The sequence below is a fragment of the Cinclus cinclus genome, chromosome 10, assembly GCF_963662255.1.
Source record: "Cinclus cinclus chromosome 10, bCinCin1.1, whole genome shotgun sequence".
Lineage (NCBI taxonomy): Eukaryota > Metazoa > Chordata > Aves > Passeriformes > Cinclidae > Cinclus > Cinclus cinclus.
Genome location: NC_085055.1, coordinates 15,576,032 through 15,600,277, shown reverse-complemented (window position 1 = coordinate 15,600,277; position 24,246 = coordinate 15,576,032). Strand labels below are relative to the sequence as shown.

The following is a 24,246-nucleotide window of genomic DNA, read 5'->3' as shown; positions in this document are numbered from 1 at the left end:
GTCACAACTGACAGCAGGATTTTATGGGCATCTTCAAAATACTAGATGCTGGTCAAATGATTTTCAACACCACATCTCCCTTTAATGTCCATAAGTCTAACATCAGAATTATGGCATGAAAAATATAGAAAAAATAGTCTCATTAACAAACAAAAAAAAAAGAAAAGCAACTAGAAAGATGGAAAGAAAAGAAATAGCCTACACATTGGACTTTTAAGTTTTGTCATACAAACTCTGCAACAGACCATGAGAGAAAATCAGGTCTGGCAGGGCACAAATGAAGAACAGGCAGAAGCCCTCTGTTCTCCCTATTTTTCTGTCCTATGGTTCCAATTGCTTCATAGGCTTTGTCAGGACCACCTGTTCATCAATGCTGAACAGAGAGCCTGAAAACAAATACTGTGGAATCCCATAGTCGAGGTCCCTCCTGTAGATGATAACTAACCATCAGAAATTGCAAAGAACAGAAACCCCAAGAGCAAGGATATAATTCCAGCAATGGTTCACTGACAAATTAAGAAAGCCTGTACTGTTGTAATAAAATCTTGGTCAGATTTAAAAGAATCTGCAAGGAGTTTTAACTATTAGGAGGAGGAGATCAGGCAATGAGCCCAGTGAAATCTCTCGAGTAATTCTGAAACCAGATTAGAAAGGATCAAGGAGATCTGAGGTCACACAATGACACCAATACCACTTCACTACAACCTTTGCAGTAATTTTCCCCCCAAAGAGGGGTTACTGGCAGATGGCTAATGTTTCAAGTGACAAAGCACTTCAAGAACATAAGCAGGTTTAAAATACACCAAAACATGTTGCCCTTGTGCTATCTTTGACTGCACTGTGAAATGTGTTTAGGTGACTCTGGAAGTTCAAATCTCAAGCTTGAGTCAAACATCTGAAAATACTCAAAGAAAATATGGAAATCTAGTATTCTGGTATTTCTGAACGTACATTTAAATCCATACCCATCCAATTGTTGAAAACAAATAATGCAAGTAATAACTATAAAAGTCAAATTTAGAGGTATATTGATTGAAAACAGAATCAGATTTCAGACAAAAAGAATCATCATTGTTTATCTGCAGGAAAATATTGTCTGCACTTCTCTTCAACCAGCTAACATGGACCCAACCCTGCATGCAGGTCATTGCTGGTATAAAATGGACTTGACTGAAATGCAAAGTCTAGTGGTAATTTAAAAGATCTGAATACAAAATTTACCAAGGAATAACACAGAAGGTAAAGGGGAAAGGCAATAATAGAAAGTATTTATATTGGTAAAAACCACACTAAAATATCTGAGCTTACATGGATCAGGTGATTTGGCTAGCTGTCAAGAATAACAGTCTTAAGTTAGGTGATATGCTTTATAAATTGCTACAGACCTCCAGGGAATTAATAGAAACTAGATCAGAAATATGTTTTCAGAGACAGAAAAGCTCCAAATAAAAGCCACATTTCTCATCACAGTGGGATTTTAATTACTTGACTACTGAAAGCAAAAGAGCCATGTGCAAGTCAAGGAAGTCAAACATTTTCTGAAGACACTGTAGAACTACCTTTTATACAGCTTGTAGAAAAACTAAATTGTCTGCATGTTACATTAGACCCAATTCCAAGAATTACAAGTATGTGAAAAATTAAGTCTGTGATTTGCTAGGGCTCAGGATTACAAAATCTTTAACTTTGAAATGCGGGGATAAGTACTAAAACAAATATAAGCAATTCATAATTTTCCCTATACAAATCTGTCTTGTGAGGAAATAGAAATAAATGACATTTCACCGGAATTCTGTAAAGAAAAAAAAAAAGTTACTAATCAGAAGGATCAAGAAAGCATTAAAATGCTTTAAGATTTTGATTGAAATTCACTCCAGCTAAGTCTTTCTGGATAAAGATGAATAGAGGCTAAACCCATTCAAGCATTAAGAAGAAGTCTGTTAAAAATAAGAGCAATTTGGGAAGGTGCCAGGTAAAAACATTAGATTAGTGGAAAGTACCAGAAACTAAACAGCCATAAAAAAATTTAATTAACAACAAAATGTTCTTCAGGTAAATTAAACTCTCTTATGGTAATACCAAGCATTCTGCATTCTGGTCACCAGTAACCTTGGGAAATCTTCCATATGCAACAGCTGTGTGACTCAGTTTCCTATGATCAAGATCATAAATCGGTTTGTTTTATGTAAACCTAAAGAAGTTAGAATGACATATGTAAAAAATGTACTAGAGAAAACGGCTTTTACATGAACAATGAAAGGGAGAAAATAGTGAAAACCTTGAAACTTAAACTATTCTAAGTCTTGGTAAGTAACTTCTGTTCCCCAGCCAATTAAGATTCATGGTGACAGTGTGCATTTTCCTAGCTGCTATTGCAAATCAACACATATGAATCACAACTTAGCATCTTTTATAGCTGTCAAACTCTATTTTCTAAATCACAGAAACCATAATAAGAGTATTCATAAATTTATTGCTTTCCAGTATTTCCAGAAATACCTGCAGATATTTCGAGACACTTTTTCTCAGTACACTGCCAGCAATAGTTATCTGCAGCTACTCAAATCAAGCTGTCAAAAGTAAAATAAAACCAATGCTAAAATGTGAATTTCAAGTAATCTATATATGTTGAACTTGTTATCATAGCATTGTTTTCTTTTTATTCTAGAGGATTGCTAACATCCATTATTGCTGATGACCATTTTTCAAAAAATATATTAACCCAAATTAAAATATTTCTGCCCCTTCTGTCCAAGGTAGTGACCTCCACATAGAGCATGTAGGAAAAGCTCAAGAACCCAGGCAAGTTTAATGGGGTTGGCCAGCTGAATGCAAGCTATTTTTATCAAAGATTAATCTTTTCCTGTAACAATGAATGCAGTTAATCTGTACTTATCATCAGGACATTAAACTTGCATGAACAGAACTTCAGAAACGTCTTGCAACAGAAGTTTATTTCTTTATTATAACTGATCTGCACTTTGCTCGTTACTGTCTGGCTTTGTTCTGAACCATAGTCCACTACTAAATTATTTGAATAGCATCATATGAGCAAAATTAACAAAAGGTCTCTAAAGCTTTAAAATATGTAAATCAAATATATACACAAGTACCATGTCTTTCATTCTACTGAATTTTACAAAATTTTTGTCCAGAAGGAACACATTTCCTTACCAGACAGTCAGGCAATTTCCATAAAGTTGGCTTCTTTAATTTTAACTTTCAACAAAGATTTCTGTGAATTTGATACCTACATAAATAAGGATAACTAGCTTCAGCACCTCTAAAACTTATGTTGACTTATTTAATATCTGTTTATTAATGTAATGTAATGACATTTATTTATGCCAACCAGGGGTTTGTTATATTTCAAATTATTATTTGTATATTTAATTCCACTAGAGGGTTTTTTGGAAATGCGCATTACTTCTCAGAAGCTTAAAGAAAATGGAGTAACCAAATTTGTAAATTGATGAGTAGTACCCCAATCAATTTAAATAAAATCCATTAATATTACTGTCAATACAACAGTCTGCTATACACTGCAATAAGTGGAAGAAAATGAGAGGAGATATTTAAGAGTGATAAGGATGAAATGATTCTGAATATAAATTTCAAATATCCATTTTTGGGTTGGGATGTTTACTATGTACAGGATTTTAGAATGTCTAGAAATTCCTTTACATGATCATTTGAAAGTAATATTTTCTAAATGTATGTTTATTGACATAAAATTAATAAAATAATCAAAGATCCCTACCCAATTGTAAGCAAGTACAAGATCCAAACATTGTTTTCACAGTAACAGCATCAAAATCTTAAACAAAATCTTTGTTCTTTAGTATTGTTTATGCTTCTTCACTACAAATTCAAGTATAAAATTCAATTTTCCTTTTAGTACATGTGATTCAACAATTTTAGATAAGAGTTTATTTTCTGGCATATTTTGGATATTAAAACCTATAGTGCATCCCACAGAAAATGGGATCTGTAAGCATAATGAAATCTTCTTTACTAAAGGACTCTTAAGACAGTAAAATTGACTAAAGAATCATCATGAACTGTTCACATCCGAGACAGGCTGCTTTTTCAGTGCCTCAGATCTGGCCTTCTGTCAGTTATCATGTGTTTTTTCACGAACCACAGATATTGTTCGTAAAAGCTATCCACAATCTCAAGATCATTCTTCATTTTTCCATCTCATTCCTTTATCTGCCATCTTTTTCTTTTCCTCATGCAATACTTGCCACATTTTCTTATCCTCTTCCAAGCCACATTATATCTGCAGACTGTAGTTCCTACACAAACATGAGGTCCTCGGTTACCTTTCCCCACTGTGCTGAATTAGCACTACAGAAAGAAAAGCCTTTTCTCAACAAGCAATTACTATTAAGCACAGCAGAACAGCAGCAGAACAAGAGACCTCACTTAAATTACAAAAGTGGGGGTTGGTAGGCAAATTTGCAAGTTACTGCATCTGCAGTTTTCAATTATCTACTCTTTTTTGTACTTACAAAAATTACTGAATCTCTTCAGAGATTAAAACCCAAACAAAAGCTCTTAAATGATGCCTCTGTGAAAGGAAAACATCTCAAAAGATGCAAGAATGATCAGGGGACAGTTATAGTAAACTTAGACACTACATTTCATTAAATCAGCTCTCTCTTTCCTTCCACAAGATATCTGAATTCTTCAGCTCATTGGCATTAGATCTTCCAAAACAAAATGAAGAAGCAACACCTTATTACTTAGAATGCCCTGAGGCTAATCCAGAGCAATGGATGGGCCCCTGCAGACAGGCTGTGCCACTTCTGTGCCAACACTCGCCCTCATCACAGGTAACTTCATGGGGAAACACTCTGAACCACCAGCAACTATTAGGGAGTCAGGGAGAAGCTTTAGGATTGCTCTTGAATTATCACAGGTTGACGACACAAGAAGAGCAACCATGCACACAAGATGTCACTTGTTCCTACAAACCTAAGAATTATTTTCTTATCTCCAAGGAACTAATATAAGACTAGTCTAAGAGAAATAATTCTGGCCAGTCCAGAAAGTGATTTCCAAAACATTCTATCCCCCCCAAAGGCATTTTCTACATTGGAAATTATGCAGGCCAATGGACAATACCTGATTTTAACAAGAGTTGGAAGTGCATTTCAGAAAAGCCTTTTTTCTTTTGTTACCCCAGTGATTTTGAAAACATTGACACCATGTGAGCATGTCCAACATATAAATGAATAACCAGAGTGACAGCTTTTCCCCCAGTTCCATCTTGGCTCTACAACACAGCTGTTGTCAGAAATACAGAAGTAATAGAACTGGTAACTCTGCATGGAAAGTTTCAGATAGATGACCCAAAAAACATGTTTGCCTATCAACAAAGCCTAGGAGCAGAAAGGTCCTTCTTGAAGTCACTAAGAAACTGGCTTTTTCTTTCCTCTAGGAGGGTCAAAAATCACATTGTTTCTTTAAGGCAAGTCCAGAAACCATGGAAAACCTCAAGTCTCCAAGCAGAAAAGGGACACAAATTTGTAACACATAACAAAAACAGAAGTGCCAACAAACAAAAAGACCAGAATACTAAGAAGATGATACCAATGTGCCCAGAAGGAAAAAAAGAGCAATGTATACAGCCTAAACACTGAGAGAGTACGCTAACAGTGCCAAAATTAAACTTAAAATGAACTATTGGAAACTTATCAAACACAGATATGGATTGGTGGAAAAGACAGGAGCAGAAGATAAATATTCAGGGAACAAAGCAGGCAACAAGACTGCGGAGTCAAGTATCTCAACACAGAGGTATCCAAACGCAGCAAACAGAGAAGAGGCGCCAGTGACTTGGTTATCCTGCAGCAGAAAAAGCTTCTGCCAGTGGGAATTCTGTGCCCCAAGCAGCGGCACAGGTGGAACCTCTCTGTCAGTCTCCTCGGGAAGGGAGCTCTGCAGGGAGGTGGAGGGGAGCGTTCTCTCTCCTGCTGTCCCCACAGGGCACAGCGTGGGGCCCTGGCCCGGCCGCAGGGGCCTTGGCGGGAGCAGCGCTGCTGCCAGGGCCCGCTCCCCTCTCGGCCGATGGCCACGGCCACGGCACCCCAGGGGAGAGCAGCCACAGCCCCCACCGTGCCCAGGGCAGGGTGGCCTCGGCGGGGCACCGGGAGCTGCTGCTGGCACCACGGCTCCGCCACGGGGCCCTCGGCACACCAGGGACCCTGTCCCGTGGGCAGCCAGAGAGAAGCTGAGGTATGAGCAGCATATTCATTAACAGGCCGTCGGGAGAGAGCAATTGACGAGCCGCACACAGAAACGCTCTTCTCAGCACCATTTTATGTATGGCAGGCATAAAACAACCAAAACTCCCACTAGCTGCTCTTCCCAACATCATTGGAAACATCATTTCCTGCAGCCTTAAAGGCTCTTGAACAGATTTCTTAAGAAAATCACAAGTAAATTATTGACCAAGTCTAACATCTTATATTTTTCTCCTGGATTTCACTACTATTTATAAGGGGAACAATTTCCAAAAATTTTCCACATGCAGGATCTGCATGGCTGTCACTATGTCAGCCTGTGTTTCAACACAGCAGCTAAGTGTTAAAGCATAGCACTCTGAAGAAACTACAAATTATCTTCATTATTAAGCAAGTAGATATTACCAGAGCAGTTATCAAAGACTTGCACCCTTAGAGCAAGCATTAAAGTGCTGGCAGAACAAAACCAACATCCACAGATCAAGGAAGGACAGAAGTATAATTAGTTCAAAGTTCCAATCTTAATTATAAATAACTAATAGGAGGCTTCATAATTGAAAGCTTCCACTCACGATATTTTTTTCATGAGCAATTTAGGGATCTGTCATTACAGTCAGCACAGTGTTATGAGAGCACACTCTGGCATTGGGGTGTCCTTGTTTCACATTTAAAAGGTTTACCAGTGAGAAACTTTCATGTCAAGAAAGGAATATATCCAAGTGGAAAGGAGAATTAATTAAAACCTCGGGGATTGAAATAATTCATTTAGCTATTACTTTTACACACACATTAGCCAACTGGCCCATGTGCAGAAATGTTCAAATACTACAAGGGAGGCATCTTTTTCTCACGCACTTACTGGACAACATAAAAATCAGGTGAATTTGAGGGGACTCAGGGTATGATCTTTCTCATCAGTGCTGGAACCTCATTTCTATCATAAAATGAAAGAACATTTCTGCACCACATATACACCAAAACACTCAACTCTTACAAAACTTCATATGCTGTTGCTGATCATACCAATATTTCTTATCTGGTTTTCTTTTCTGCTTACAATTAAAAGCCAAGGCACAAATTTAAAAACATTTAAATATACATATCTGTGTATCAATATAGCTGAAAATTTAGAGTAAGTACACCCCAAGAAACAGCACTTTGTACTAGGTACGAGAGAGGTATTGGCTGGTTACCTTCTGGGCAGTGACAGCTGAATCCATTGAGGTGGGATGAGCAGGTCCCTCCATTCTGGCATGGCTGCTGGATGCAATGATCAATCTCTGACTGGCACAGCTCTCCAGTGTAACCTACAAAACAGCTCACAATATTCAGAAAATGGAGCAAGGGTTTACCACTAAACATATTGCTTAGCTACCTAAATAATGCCATTACTTCTCTTGAATCAAGTTAACCAATAAAAGCAATAGAATCCAGGACAACATCTCATTTCTTATAAAATCAGATTTCTAATTAAAACACATACTTCACCAGAGAAGCATAAAAGAAGAGCAGAATTCTAGAGACTTCATCCATCGTATTTTACCAACCACAATATTCTGACATCACCAGTGAATTGGCAATAGATATTGGGTCCTCATTGGTACTCACATAATCAAAAAAATAAAGTCAATTTGGAAAGATTTTCAAATAATCTCAAGTCAATAATCGTTAGCAAAGCTTTGAACAGAACCTAACACTATGAATTATTTGTGCATATGCTGAATGACTGTCATTTGCTCCTACTTCTGGGCTTCAAAAAGTGTTTATTTTAAGTGGGAGCTGTGAAGAACTGCTCAGCACAGTTGCAAACTCTTCCAAATAAGCTGCTATAAGTTCACAAGCTACAGATTGTGTATTATACTATTTGACCATAAGTTTGCTTTGTTCCATATGTCTGATGTCTGTAACACATCCCCAAAAAATGAACAAACTTAAAATACAATCTAAATTATTCCACACTCCATACCTAAATTTCATAACAAATACCACACATTGCCCTTTTCTGATTTTGAATTACCTCCAAGAAAATATCTTCGATGCATGACTGAAGAAAAAACTACATGCTACACACAGACACATATTTTTAAAGGGAACCCTACAAAAATTATTAATATCTTCCATAATGAGCATATTTAACTGAATGGCTGGTGTTAAAGCTATGACCAGATGAACACTGCTATGAACAGGGATAGAAGAGAAAGACAACGAGGTGAGAGAGAGGACATACATGGACAGGATTTAGCTGATGCAGCAGGGAAAAAGGAAAAAGAAGGGGGAGATCCCCCCAGATCAAACAATAGGGAAGAAACACCCACCACTTTATTAAATTATTATTTTTAATGCAATCAAAATCAGTATGGTTTTTGCACACAGTAAGACCCATACCTGTTTAAATTTATGATATCACCATAAAATAGCTGTCAACAAAGATTATTAGAGCTGCTACAGCACTACTACAGAAAAGCATCTATAAGACTTTCTGTGTACCTTGCACTTTCACATGCTATAGAGAGCCAAATTATAAAACTACTCTCTGCAACACAAGACCTGGAAAAAGAAACTGCTGTACATTGTAAAATGATTCTATTAAATCACCTAAACTGGAGGAAAAAAAATGAGGTTGAATGCCAGAACATATGGCAGGTCCTCTTGATTGGGTTGAAGCACTTGGAGGGAAGGATCTCAGCTTCACTCTGGAAAACCAGTGATTTTCTGCAATTCTAACTGGTCTCAAATTCATATAAATTTTCAACAATGAAGTATTAGAGAAGACTGCATCCACTGACTTCTTTCATTTATAAGCTTCATAGCTTTTTTAGTTTGCACATTCAGCTGATTATTTTTATGAATTGTAACACAGTATTGAATGTGCTTAAGTAATTTAAAAATTCTTCCATCTTTTAACTGTTACCAAGTTTGTGAAAGTTCAAAATTACCCTGGAATTCAACATGCACCCAAAAGAATGTGGCACAAAGGCTGAAATGATTGTGCAGCTCTGAATCTTGCTACAAGAATTGGACTTCCTGCAACTGTCATTACAGCTTGCAGGAAAACTCATTAGAAGTAATATCTTATGACACATTTATAAAAATAAATATGTCCTGTTTTATTACCATCTACAGTGCAGGTTTTGTCCATTTGAAAGGGAATATGATTCAGGAATAGTATCCTAAATACTTTGCAGGAGCTAGAAATGCAGAGGTACTAAACAATCACCAGAGAAGGGGGGGAAAGACAGCTTTTTGGTGAGATACACACTAAGAATCATTACACCTCTGTATTTTGTGCTGATATTGAACTTCATAATATTTCCTTCTATCAAAATTCAGGAAACATTACCATGTCCACATATAAATGTTTCTGAAACTTGCATATGGAGACATATAATTAAAATCTTACTCACATTTTTCTCTAATATTTTTTCATATTAAATCAATATTTTTTAGAAATTCAAAGTAACGAAAACAGTTAATTTTCCAGACCGTTTTTAGTGTGTGGACACAAATTTTGGTGGATACAATAATTATGGATAGAAACATAAACCACTGAAGTTAACAATGATTGAGCCATTTGAATGACATTAGACATTTATTAGTAGAAAAAAAACAAGAATTATTGGAAAAAAAAACCAAAAAGCTAAACCTAAGCTTATGTGTGGTGCTCACAGAACACTTCTGGGAAAAAAAAAAAAAAAACTGATGAAGAAAAAGCTCATGTAAACTAAATTTTTCTCCTGTGTTTTATAAGGTGAAGTTCCACTAGTTATGTTTAATTCCCTCATAGGGTGAAGGTTCAGACATGTGCTTTCAATGGCATTTTTCACCAGTGAAGAAGCTTCCACTGCCCTTATGTTGTTGTTGCATTTTCTGTCTGTTCTGGTATCAGAAGTTGCACAGTTCACTGCTCTGCAAAAAGATATGCACCAAACGTCAAGCTGCATTATTGAAGAATTCAAAACCTACCAGGCAGGCAGCTGCAGGTGAAATCGTTCCTGTCGTGTTTCTGTGCTACATCAGTGCAGGTTGCATTGTTCTGGCAAGGTTGGCTCTGACAGGCATCAAATTCTTCACACAGGGAACCCTTATATGCATCTTCACACTCACAAAAAAATGTTGCCTAAAAACAAAGAGGATATGTACTTCCCAATAAATTTTCAAAAATGAGGTTTTAATTTAATACACTTCCGAACAAAGATAGTTTGGTTTTCCTGTTCCCAACAGCAGTAGTTGTCATAAATACAACAACTGACCAGAGTTACTCCTTTGAAATACTAAACCTGCAGCAATTCTTTGGCTCAAATTTTCAATAATGTTGGGTCATTTCATCTAGACAAGGAGTCTGGGATCATATCCATAATATCTAAATCATTATACATTTTTTCTGCCATTCCAGAAATTAGATATAGGATGAAATAACCATCAGAATAAATAATGTGCAGATTTACTGCAACAAAATCCTACTACAGATACGCACTCCTTACATGACAGGCTCCAAGTGTGGTACTTGAGCAGTAACACCCCCTTTCAATTCTGTTAAAATAGGTCTTCTGAGTGCATTCATTACCTTCCCCAAACTTTGCTGCTTAATAAAAATCAAGACTATTACACCTCTTAAAGGTTTAAAGTACCTACAGGAGGCATGATATGGCACATTTCTGTTGGTAATGAAATACTGAAATCAGATTTGAAAGCTCTTTAGGTGACTAAGATCAAGGTCAAGGAAGTCTCCAAGAAAAGCAGCAAGGAAAGCTCTCTCCTCTGTGGCATGCACTTAGACGACATCTGAATCTGCTCATTAAACACTAGATGGCAACATCACTCACTCTCTATTTCAAAGCTGGGTCTTTCGTGCTGGAACGCAGCTGTCCCATGCACAAACATTGGAATGCAAAGTGCAGAACATGCATGGAGCTAGAAACAAAGAGATGGGGGCTTCTATTTTTGCTTGGTTTTGCTTCATATGAATAAACAGCTGTGACTTAAGTAGAAAATAATTATCTTTGCATAAATAGAAAATTTCACTCTTCCTTAAAAATATCACAGTGGTAGAGTTATACAAGAATAAATGTGATACATCTTCAAAACTCAAAATCATGAGTATGTTATTTATTGAGAGTACCAGAAGCTCTTCTTAATTGTACAGTCTACGCATGTTCTGGAATTTACCCCAGCCTCTTCACAAAACAGCTCATCAGTGACAGGTTTCCAAACAAGGCCATAGCTAAACAGAGAGGCAGGCAAGCAAAACAGAGTCAAAATTATTATACTCGCATAGCACAGTAACTATCTTTAAAGATAATTCATGTGAGCTGTCTACAGAGACACAAGCAGCATTGCTCTGCCATGCTCTAAAAGCTCATAATTACAATGTAGGTATTAGTACATTTAAACAATGCAACCATCAGTCATTGCTTCAATAATGATGGTGAAATAGGAAGTTAAAAAAAGACTCAGATAATGTATCTCCCCAAGAGCTTGATATAGGGATCAATTTACCATTAAGGATAGGTAACAAAATGGGGCTAGAAAGCTGCAAAAGAAAAGCATTGTAATGCTTCAATCTGTAATATTTCATGACAGGCAGCAGTTCTGAGATGCTGACAAGTTATTCTGTAGAGAAGGTCAGGTTATCACCACTTACCCCAACTGATATTACTTTTTTTCCTGAATAGATAACATATACCAGTATATTTGAGGAAAAGTGAGTCAAGAAGAAGCGCCACACTGCCACTATGCTAGTATTTGTGTCACTAAAAACTCCCAAATTATCTACTATCAATGAAGAGATCATCTGTGTATTTTACTTATTTAAGTGCAAATCTACCATATCATTTTGGATGGCAATAAAACAAAATTTTTAAATAATTTGCTATTATCCAACCTGTACCATATTATAAATCTAGCTGGAATATAGTACTTTTTTGCTGTTCTAATTAGGACAGCAATAAATCATTTTTTTTACTATAGAAAAGAAGTTGTTAAGGATGAACGGAACAAAACTAATGTCTATTCTTTCTTACTGAGAAAGACTTTCAGTATTTAGTACAACTCACAGTGAGTTACTATAATATTTGAGATAAACATACTTTGGAGCATACTGTACTTAGGAAAATAAGTCCAAATGCAGGACAACACACCTTCAGGTATACATGAAGGGTTTTATAATCTACATTTTTACAGATTATTATCAAATGGATCTATCCCCAAGCTTCCAGCCCACACGGAAGGCATGGAAACCTTTGCTATTTAATTCAATATATTATTTCTCAGTGCAGGCAGAGGCCAGATATTTTTTGTGTAAATATCATGGGTTCAAAATCTAGCAATAAAATTTCATACTTATACAGTCAGTCCATCCATATTTTATATGGGAGAGCCAAAGTTATGGAAAAGAGCAATCTGTGAGAGAAACACACACTTATGTAAGCAAAATTGTGGCACTCGCAATGGATGGCCCAAGTTCACTTCAAAATCTTACATGAAACTGGAAATTCACATCAGACAAATCTCTCCCCTTTGAATTAGCATCAAAACTTTTCTCTTTCATGAACTACTAACCATTTACTCATCGTGCTGTAAAACCAAGTATATTAACTGAGAGTGGTATTTTTGTTGTGATGATGCCAAGACCAGTGCTATACTTCTGACACATTCCTGTTTCCCTTGTGGACAAGTGGCAAGCATAGCAACAAAACAGGTACAAAGCTCATACAAAGGAAGGAAAAGGCAATGCTTGAGCTCAGCATCACCTCACTTCACAAAAGTTTGCTCAAAGTCATGAACCTTACGTTCCGTTCAAAAGCAACAATAATTGGAAATAAAACTTTGCATTAGAACTTCGCTTTTCATAACCACACTCTATAAAAAGCATCTAGCTGAGTAGAAGTCAAGTTATAGATCAGCAAAGAATGAGCAAAAACTGGCCAAGATTCCCAGGTTAGACCAGAATGCATTTTTGTTTGTAGTTACATGCACTCTATACGTAACAGTAACGTCCTGTGCTTATATCACTGCAGATTGTTAACTACACTGGAATTTCCCAATAAGCAGATGTGTTCCTACATTCTTTTACATTCTACTAGATTTGAAATAAAACTATGAAGTACATAAAACCCCAAAGACAACCATTAATCTTCTTGGCACTGGAAGCAATAGCTACGGCCAGCAGAGCTCTGAGCTTGCTCACAGCACTGGGCATTTTAAGCATTCTAAGAAGTTGCTTTGCATCCTGCAAGACTAGATCATGCAAAACAGAATGAATTATGGATAAAAACAAACAGCAAATCACAAAGGGCGCGTTTTAAATTTTAAGAAAATTAAAGTTTGTGTTCTGCAAAATGAAGTGTGTTGTGGAAACACACAACGGTTGTCATGTTGAGTATGTAATCTTGGCAGCCACTTGCTCCATCATTAGGGAAATCATCAAGATATTTTAGAGCACATCTCACATAATTTGAGTTAAACAATGGCAAAAGCATTCTACTTAATGAAATATGCACCTCCTATTTTTATCTTATGCTGGGCATGAAGCAGTTTCCCGTCTGAAGTTCTGATGCACCTAACAGGCTAAAGAGCAGGGAAAGATCACGGATTTAGAAATACAGTATGGACAAAAAGACAACATGGCATTTTGATTCTTCCCTGGAGTAGGAGGCTGGATAAAAATTAACTTCATTTGGTCTCTGTATTTGATGTTCTAGCAAGCTACCCCAGCCCAGCAGGCACCTGGCACAGGTTGGATGGCATTTAAGAGGATCACTGGAAGCATTCCTCATTTGTGCAAGTTGTAGAAAACTCAGAAGGAGTTTGCAACAGGAAAAATAGAAGCAATCACATTTCTGAAGTTAAAATTTTATTGAAAGAAAGCTAAATATATCTCATGGTCATATAAATATATTGAAATTAATTTTCATATTTTTAAATATTAAACATATTGAGAATCCTGCTAATTCTTGATCTCTAACTGCCATTAATTGATAGATACTTTTCAGAAGTGTATTTTAACATGGTTTCTGTGTCCCACAGTTCCAGCCATAGGGTTTTGATAAACTACAGCCTAGCACATGTTATACCAAAAGCTCTGCCTTAATAAATTTCCCTGTTATTAGGTTCAGAGAAAGAATAGGGGAAAGATATGAACAATCCTAATTTTTTTCTACTCACTTGCCAGAGAAACCAACAGCCTGCATGGGCACAAGGCAGGGCTCTCTCATCAGTCACTGTTCTGGTCTTAACATACAGAGCTTCCAATGTCATGATTACAAGTAGGAGCATACAGATACTGGTTTATCTTTTTTAAGTTAAATAATTGCTTTTCTTTCTTGCTGTGAAGAAAGACTCTGAATTTGTCTGTCTTTTTTAAAGAAGATTTTACTTCATTTGCTACATCTTAGAAGATTAATAACATGTGAATAATTATTAGAGGCCATATATGATTTTCCCTTAATACAGAAAAGCATTAATTCTGCATAGATATAGGAAGCAATTTATTTTTATTTTTTAACATGACATTCAACATGAGAAAGAAATTAGAGTCATAAAACTGGACAAACAACATGAAAATATATTAAATGAGGCAATCTATCAAAATATTTAAGTCTCAAATTGACAAAAAAATGGAAAAAGACAATATTTTGATATGCTGTTATGCATAGTAAACTTGAACATATTACAGAATCTCTAGGCTGGAACAGGCCTTCAAGATCATCACGTCCAACCCATGCCCTAACACCTCAACTAGACCATGCACCAAGTGCCACATCCAATCTTTTTTTAAACATTTCCAGGAATGGTGACTCCACCACTTCCCCGGGCAGATCATTCCAGTTCTTTATTATTCTTTCTGTAAAAAACCTTTTCCTGACATCCGACCTATATTTCTCTTGGCACGGCTTAAGGCTGTGTCCTCTGGTTCTGTCAGTGGCTGCCTGGAGAAAGAGACCAGCCCCACCTCACTAAAACCACCTTTCAGGGAGCTGTAGAGAGTGACAAGGTCATCCCTGAGTCTCCTTTTCTCCAGGCTGAACAACCCCAGCTCCCTCAGCCCTTCCTCACAGGGCTTGTGTTCCAAGCCCCTCAGCACCTTCCTAAACTGAGGGGCCAGAACTGGACACAGCACCATGCTGAGTACAGGGCAAGACTGACCTTCCCGGGCCTGCTGGCCACACCATTCCTGACACAAGCCAGGTGCCTTTGGCCTTCTTGGCCACCAGGGCACACTGCTGGCTCATGTTCAGTCACTGTTGACCAGCACCCCCAGGTCCCTTTCTGCCTGGGCACTGTCCAGCCACACTGTCCCCAGCCTGTAACACTGCAGGGGTTATTGTGGCCAAAATGCAGAACTTGGCACTTGGACTTCTTAAACTTCATCCCATTGGACTCTGCCCATCCATCCAACCATTCCAGGTCTCTCTGCAGAGCCCTCCTACCTTCCAGGAGATTGACACAAGCTCCCAGGTTAGTGTCATCTGCAAATTTACTAATGAAAGACTCAACACCCTCACCCATATCATCAATAAAAATATTGAACAGAACTGGCCCCAGCACAGACCCCTGAGGAACACCATTATTTATGTAAGTCCAATTCAAAATACTAAATTTATAAAATAAAAATAATGAATACAGTAAAGCACAAAAACTAAACTGGACTATGAAATTGAACACTATCTGAATGAATAATTTATTTGGATACCAGCCAGCTGGTACAGTAAAGTAGCATTTATTTCTAAATTCATCTATCAATAATTATGTTCGCGCATTACCTCAAGCATTTTACAAAATTCATTTTTGAGAAATAAAACAGATAATTATTCCAGATGTTAGTATTGCCACGTATGTATAGATTACTGTGGCAATTTAATTATTGTTGTTACAATTCAAAGCACCATTTTCTATCAAACATGCTTATTGAGAATTTAAATCAGAAAATGGTAAGAGATGAACTCAAAGTGAATTCACTCAATATGCCAAATTTTTTGTGCTCACAGCAGGCTCCCAGCTGTTAATATTTACTCAACAGTTACTACTGTTTTTATCCCCCAAATGAATATTAATAAATCCAAAGATTAACTGTGCATATTTGTGCTGCAAATGACTTTTAATCCATGAAATAAAAAATAACATGTATCGAAGGTAACAGTGTCTAAATCACAAAAGCCCAGTCTGGTTTTGTAAAAGCAGAATACAGATTGTAAATTTGACAGATTTGGTTCTTATTTTCTTACATTGCTAGATTACACAAAATCCCCAGTGTCCAGTGCAATTGCCATCGTAATCCCCCAATGCAGTATTACATAAAGGATAAAGCTGTACAGGAAACCTTGCAGCCACTACCAAATCACTCCATTCTGTTTCTTCTCATAATTATGGTCAGGTAATTCCATTGCATTGGTCAGTCTATTCTGAGTAAGCAATTATTAAGATGTGGAGAGAAAAGCATTAGAATAAATCTGATTTTAAGCCTTTGACAAGGCTGAGAACTTAACAAATATGAGCACATTGGTCTGGAGATTGAAGATCCCAAGTGCCCACACTGTGGTCCTCCTTGAGAGAAACTTCCTTCTACAGTGACTGCAAGATGAGTACAAATTCCCTTATACCTGGATTTGAACAACTGTTTTCATTGCCAGGGCAGGGTGTCTTTGCATCTCGATTCTGTTATTTTCTTACTTCGAGGTCTTGATTTTCAGGTACACCAGATAAATATTATTGTTATTTAGTAACATCTGTGAGTTTTTGAAGCTGTTACACAGCTGCAAGGTATAAACACCAAGGACAATTTGCCCTATGTTTAAATTGTCATGGAACAGCCACATTACAGGAATGCCTTGGTAAATTGACCTTACCTCATCTGGCTTGGTGATGCATTTCCCTTTCCCTGAACATGGGAAGTTGTCTGAATGGCTTCCCACAGGCATGCAGGTACTCACTTTCACCACCACAGTCAAGCGTAGAGCCACAATGCACTTGGTAACTGAATCATTCAAAAAACCTTTTAAAAAAATAAAATATTCTTGTTATATGACAAAATAAGCTGATATTGTTAATGCTCTCCATCTAGACAAACAAATAAAAATTATTTGAAATAAACTGTCAACTAAGAACAAAACTGCTCATACACAGCTCTCTGAATGCAAAGCATGAAAACACAAATTAAAACACAGTTTTAAGAAAAACCTCATTATATTGATTAAAAAAAGGAAGGCAAGATGCTGAAATACCAACTTCCAGAGCTCAAACCTATATTTTTTTAGGTTTCAAAATTAAATGCTTTTGCCTGCTACTTTTTGAAAAGTTAAAAAATATTTATTTAATTTCTTTAGTGACAATGAGCATTAAAATCAAATTTTGTGGAGAAATATGTTTAAATTAATTCATAAGAGTTACTTTCAGAGCTAAAAATACTTAGATTCATTACACTGGTAGAAGATGGAAAATGCCTTTGGCTCTGTTTTTTATGAAGTTTGCAAGAATATACTTATACCACTTGACAGCATTTCTTTGTGCAGTTGCAATACAAGTATTATTGAATGTCTGATCAGGTAGAATTAATTAAACATTAAAATAGGAACACTGGACAAGGAACAGGAAGATTCATGAATCTCTGGCTAGCACCTGTAATTGCATGGAATAAGAAAAAATTGTGGGTTGGTAGCTATTAAAACACACTGGAGCATAACAACATCACTATCACACATATTCCTAACAGATTTATCTGAAAAATAAAAGAAGGACAACAGGAAAGATAAAATGGGGCACATACACAGCCCATGACATATGGGATAAAGTCAGAGTTCATGTCAAAATACACAGCCCCTGCTCCTGTACTTCACTCACGCTTGAGCTGCTTTGTTCCAGCACACTGATTAGACTCCTGGACCACAGCCCTTCCATATGTGGCACCAATTAATTGCTTTGTTTGGGGAGAATAAATGTGCACTGACACAAAAATGTGGGTTTGGTATAGTGTGTATACTGTATGCAGAATTTATGCATAAAAAAACCATCAGAGATTCTTCCATAGACTGTCAAACCTTTATTTCACTATCCTCCATGTAGGTAGACTCCAAAGGGTCTAAGAATGTAGTAACAGAATGGAATGTTGCAGACACAGAACAATTCTCCTTTTCTTTAGAAAACATAGACAGAATTTAAACAAATTTAAGCAAAAACTGTGGTTTTTTTAAAGCAAATATCATTCATTTTAAAAATAACAATACTAAGTAGATGCATGTATGACATTGAATGTTTTTTTCTTAGATTTTCCACTTCAAATTGCAAAATCCATTTACAGCTTAAACCTCTAAGGAGCTTCAAAGATGCAGTTTAGTTTCTTGCATTATAGACTGTAGATAGCACCAAAAAAAAAAATAATAGTAAAACCAAATAATTTTAGTGAACAGGAACAAATAAAAGTTTCATGAAACAGAACTTCAAGTGGGTTTTCTTTCAGAACAGCTGCTAAGCATTACTTACATTTTGAATATGGAAGTGTCAAGCATGACTAACTCCCCACAAATTCCACACAAAATCACGTGGAAGACTTCCATTCTTTGCACTTCATTTTTAGATTTCATTTTTTAAAATCCTGCATTCCTTCAACTATTAGTTTGCTATGACCCTGAAACCCTACCTTCAAACAGGAAAATCTCATGTCCTACATAGACATCATTGGCTTGAGTACAGCCTCTACAAGTTAGCTAAATATTCTAAAGGATCAGATTTAAAAAAAAAAAAAAACAAAACAAAAAAAAAAAAAAAAAACAACACATGTATTGGGTATAGTTCCAAGTGCCTAATGGTCTGTTTTGGCTAGTGAAGATTAATGTAATCTGATGACCTCTTCAAAGCAAGCCAATTTATTCTGGCCTCAATACATACCCCCTTTTTACCCATCTGTTCAAAGATGCAGCCAGAATTTTTCTTTAACAATTGAATGCAATTGTCACTGGCAGTCATGCAATTATATGTGAATGCTTAGAATGTGGTATTTAGAAAATGTCTTTGGGTTCACATTTCCTTTCTGAGGCAGATTGTTACATATTCTTCAGGACAGTTCCCTAAAGAAATATTAAATCAACCTTCTTTGCAGTTTGAATCTTGTTACTATTTTGGTATCAAAAGCCCTTAGGCAAACTACTGAAAAAATAATTATTCTCTCTTGAATGCCACACATTTTCTTGCAATTTCTAATTATCTTTTCTAATGTGTGAATACAAAAAAATACAAACATGGGTATTTATTTTCACTGTATAGAAGTTGCATATAACTTTCTGAGATCTTTAGGTTTTAAGGCTAAAAGAAGCTTGTCTGACCATCTAAATATAACACCCTGCCTAACTCAGGTCATAGCACTTCAATTAATTCCTTCCCTAATTCCCATAACAGCAACTGAGCTAGAGTGAGTTTTAAGTCCTATTTTTAAGGTCTAGATGGGAGAATAATTTCAGAACCATATTTACAGCTACTTTCACCTCAGGTCTGGAGAAGAATATTACAGCAGTTCATACCAACCTTGCTGGTTTTCTAAAGCCAGTTAAAACGTAATGGCAGCAAAGCATTTTTAGTTGCAGAATTCAGGGTTGAACTATTTACAGTAATATTACAGAAACAATTCTCAAGGCTAATAAATGATTATGTGATGTGAGTAGTCATTTAGATTGCAGAGGAGGCATTTTCAAGCTTTTTGCACACACATTTGATAGTCTTGGAAATACCTGCACAATTTCCCTGGCAAAATACACTACAGCTTGTTCCACCCTGGCAGTTCCACACACATTTGGGAGCACAAAGTATGGGTGCTCCTGTTTCACTCATATCAGGAAAGTTAAGAATGAATAATAAGGAATAAAGCCAAACTAAAGATGACATAACTATGTCCAAATACTTTCAGAAGATCCTATCATGCAATTCAGATTACCAGTACTCAAACATTGAGTGTATGCTTTCTAGACTACACAAACTGATTTGCTTCACTTACAAGCCCCATTTCTGAGCAATACCTTCCTTCTAAGCACAACAGTCTGAGGTCAGTGAGTGGTCCACAGCAGTCAAAATAGGGATGACTGAAGCCAACAGACCACCAAGAAGGTTATATTGCACATAATGTTAATGAAAGGCAAAACACCTCGTTAGAAATCATTCACTAACTCTTGGTGTGCACCCAACATGCTCTGACACACATCAACGCCTTCTGCATTTGGCTCAGCTGTATTTCTCTGTATTCTACACAGTGCATGCATGTATGTGATACAAAGATATTCACCTTTGGTTGAAACAGTAGATTATCCTTTTAGTTCCAGTTCACAGAAGCGTAGATCTTTGGGCTCACCTAAAGATTTCTTGGATGAGTGAGAATGACTGCCAAGGGGATTGGGCACTCACAACAAAGTAGCAGTCCTCAAGTTTTCAACTTATTTTTAGCCTGGTTTCCCAAGGAAATGAGACAGCAGTGGGATGTCTATCAGTTTCCATCTGTTCTCTTTTTCTCTCTCAACACTTTCCCACACCAAAAGCTTTTGGGGTCAGTAGCCAACTTCAACATTTTGCAAAGCAGTGAAGTTCTCAAAGACACTAAGTGCCTAGAGCTCCTCTGCACAGTAAGCAGCCCTAGCATCAAGGGCATTGGTAAGTCAAGATGGCAGGAAAACAAAAAGGGCCCCAGAATAAGGTGATGTAAATTCTTCACCCCATTCCCCAGGTACAGTACAGTCAGCTATTCATTATTTGGAAAATGGGTAACTGAGATATAGTTAAATGGAAGAAAAATAGATTGTATCATTCCTTTAGGATCAAAGCAGCAGTACTGGATGTGCCTGCACCCTATCTTCAGTTCTTGCCATGCAGTAACATTGTGAAGCTATGATAATTCCAGATCAGATTTCAGCTTCTAAAAAAAAACCCACTGCTGTTGTCAGAGCATAGTGAGAGTCCTTTATAAGCCTTACTGGTCCAGGATAGAAGCTGTATATCTGATAGTTCATCCAAATATGATGGAAAGTCATAGAATTAACCTAAAGTGTAAAAGAGTCCAGAGGAATTTTCTGTTTGACTACATCTCTCCCACCACAAGAGAAAACATTATCCAGCAAGCTAAACGAGAGTGGTCAAAATGCTCAGCCTGTTATGGCCATTGAACTTTGCAGACATAAGAATACTTCAAAGAAAGGAAGCTAGAAAAAAAAGAGAACTCCATTTTTACTACAGTAACCACCAGAAAAAAAAAAAAAAGAAAGAAAAATACCTGAATTTTACTTCTTCCTCCTAAAATGCTTGATATCCAAATTTTATCCAAAGAATTTTTCATTTCCACGTATCATGTGATATAGCTAACATTCAATACCATGAAAATTACTATGAAAGAAAAGCTCTATATTAATCACCACCATGCTTCAGTGCCTTTTTGGATCTAAACATGAAGTTGGAAATTTACTTTAACAGTATGAACCAATTTCCTTCTGTTATGTGACTGCATATCACAATCTCAAATAGTTTTCCATCTAACAAATCTAAGCAAGCTCAATCCTCTTATTCATACAAGTCATATTCAACTCATTTTAGAGACGTAAGAAATTAAAAGACATAAGATGTTCTCACGATGCACGTAATTGTAGTAGTAGAGGCTTGCTTTTGATTTACAAATGGACAAACATTTACCCCCCCTTTCAATGACACTAGTACTCTGGGTCATTAAGGCCAACCAATCCCCTCAGGACTCTGACACCAATAGTGCTGTGCAGAATATGAAAAATAGGTCAGGAGTCCTTTCTTGGTTTGCCTCAGGATAATTATCATACATAAGAAAACGAGGAGTAAGAAACAGGTAATCAGTGCCATTTACACTTTGATGCAGTAGATCAGTGCCATCAGCATCATACAGAACATCTGAGATCACTCTTTAACAATGCTGCTAGGCAACATAGCATCTGGGGACACAAAAATACAGCTGCAATAGCAAAACTGCTATTTTGTCCACAAATAGCACTATTTATAGGTGGCACAACTCTCCAAAATTCTATATAGATCAACGTGCTTACTGTGCTTTATTCACAGAAGCCTTGGTCAGATACTGCTTTTGAAAGTATATCTAGATTCTAATGAGAATCAGTTCAAGAACTGTTTCAAATATTTATTTTTTTTCCCACAAGCTCACATGAAACAGCAATTTAAAGAATTTTTCCTGGGAGGTGACTGAAAACCTTCTCATGGCATTCATTGTCTTCTCCAAATTGCATTCATAGTCACAGTCAGTTTTTAGATGGATATGCTTTCTTCCTTTGCTACCAACAATGAAAACAGCCTGGGCTCTGAAAATTAGACATACACTTTCTTCTCAGGTATAACCACTAAAGGCTAAGAGTGCTGTTGCTCGACTTATGTCCTCAGCAGCAATACTACATTTCTACCAGAAGCAGATTGACAATGATAGTGTTATACTTGGGTAAGACAAAGTAAAATTTGGGTGTTAGAAAATTATTACCAAAACTTTAGGAAGAAACAGCACACAGCTTGCCTTTCAAGCTGGAGCTCAGTTTCGCAGGACTGGTAGTAAAAATATCTTTATGAGCTGAGCAAACCCGTTGAATTCATTTCGCCTAGCAAAGTCCCACGTTCTACTACATTTCCTCTATAACAAATGTCCATTTCTGAATTTCACTGTTACTTAAAGAATTATCCAACTTAATAGCTTGACTGGACCAAGCCCTATGACAGAACTGTGAAACAGTCAGCTAGCAGGAGTACACTTACTCTTACAAAGCCACTTGCTTTCACCTTATTAAGCAGCTGTGGCAGTAGCTTAACGTGCGACCTTCTCCCACAGCTTCAAGGACTCTGCTTATGGTCCAAAGTAGTGGTGAAAGCCCAGCAAAGGGGGCTATTCTTCTAAAATATTTTGTGTATCACAACTTCCCAATATATATTTGTTTGTCAGCATTTCAGCCAAGTTGCCAAGCTGTCATAAAACTCTTTTGGGCTCAAATGTAGACCACTACAATCTCTTGATTCCACACTTCGCAAACAAAGGTAAGTGTGGTGGAATACAAGTGGCATAGCTGGGACTGCACTAAGAGGAGTTGCAGCAGATGGGATGGCAAGGTTGACTAGGCTATATCTGCAGTGACTGATTCAACTGAGAGGCTCTATGAGTGGCTACCCTACTTTTAAATACACATTGCAGTATGTTACGCTACTAGCTGAAGATCTCAAAGCATTTTACAAGCATTATTAAAATGTCTTTCACGCTGGTACACTGCACAACGTACCAGTTATGCATTGGTACCTATATTTCACAGATCAGATTAAGCAGTCTGACCAAGATCTTATCATGCAAACAGCCACGTGATCATCTTAAAATAAGTATCTTGATTGTGAATTGGTCACAGAAGTCATATTTGAAGAAAGAAAGAAACAAAAGGTATTTCACCAAACATTACAAATTTGAGTAGATGAACCGCCAAAGAAAGACTAGGAAAAGAATTTCCCATTCTTTCTCGCTAGAAATAACAGTGAATAAAAAATAACTTTTAATAATTTACTGATTAACTGAAGACTACTCTTAAGAGTAAAAATTATTTAAATGCTAACTTAAAACATAATACAATGTATAAAAATAGTAATTAGTCTGATGCTTACATTTACTTACATGTGAGACAAAGTACATGCAACTTGATCATAAAGGACAGGATATTTATTTTATCGTACTTATAAAGATACCCTTTCTTATATAGGCCAACAGCATTCTTCAGAATGGTTTGGATTTCAGCTGAATGCTTCATTTCTTTGCCTTACAAGGCCATTTTGTAAAAGAAATCATTGAAATTAACACTTCACTGCACTTTTCTTGCTGTTCGCACTTTGCTGCTGCCATTGTTTACCAAAAGGCCAGTTTCTGCAAGGTCAGCTCTTGTGCCCAGAACCCCAGGGAAATGTTCAGTTGAGCACAATGCTCAAATCTGCAGACAATAGGGCCCTTCCACGCAAATTACACACTTAAAAA

General features: G+C 36.8%; 1 protein-coding gene across 1 annotated transcript in view; it reads right to left on the bottom strand.

Moving 5' to 3' along the window:
• The window catches only part of DNER (delta/notch like EGF repeat containing), a 114,540-nt gene that overhangs the window by 20,763 nt on the left and 69,531 nt on the right, over positions 1–24,246 (bottom strand). Inside the window, exons 5-7 of the mRNA XM_062499214.1 lie at positions 17,096–17,241; positions 10,215–10,368; positions 7,445–7,558 (exon numbers count right to left, since the gene is read on the bottom strand). Of these exons, the coding sequence (XP_062355198.1) occupies positions 7,445–7,558; positions 10,215–10,368; positions 17,096–17,241 (414 nt within the window). The remainder of the gene's footprint in view (positions 1–7,444; positions 7,559–10,214; positions 10,369–17,095; positions 17,242–24,246) is intronic.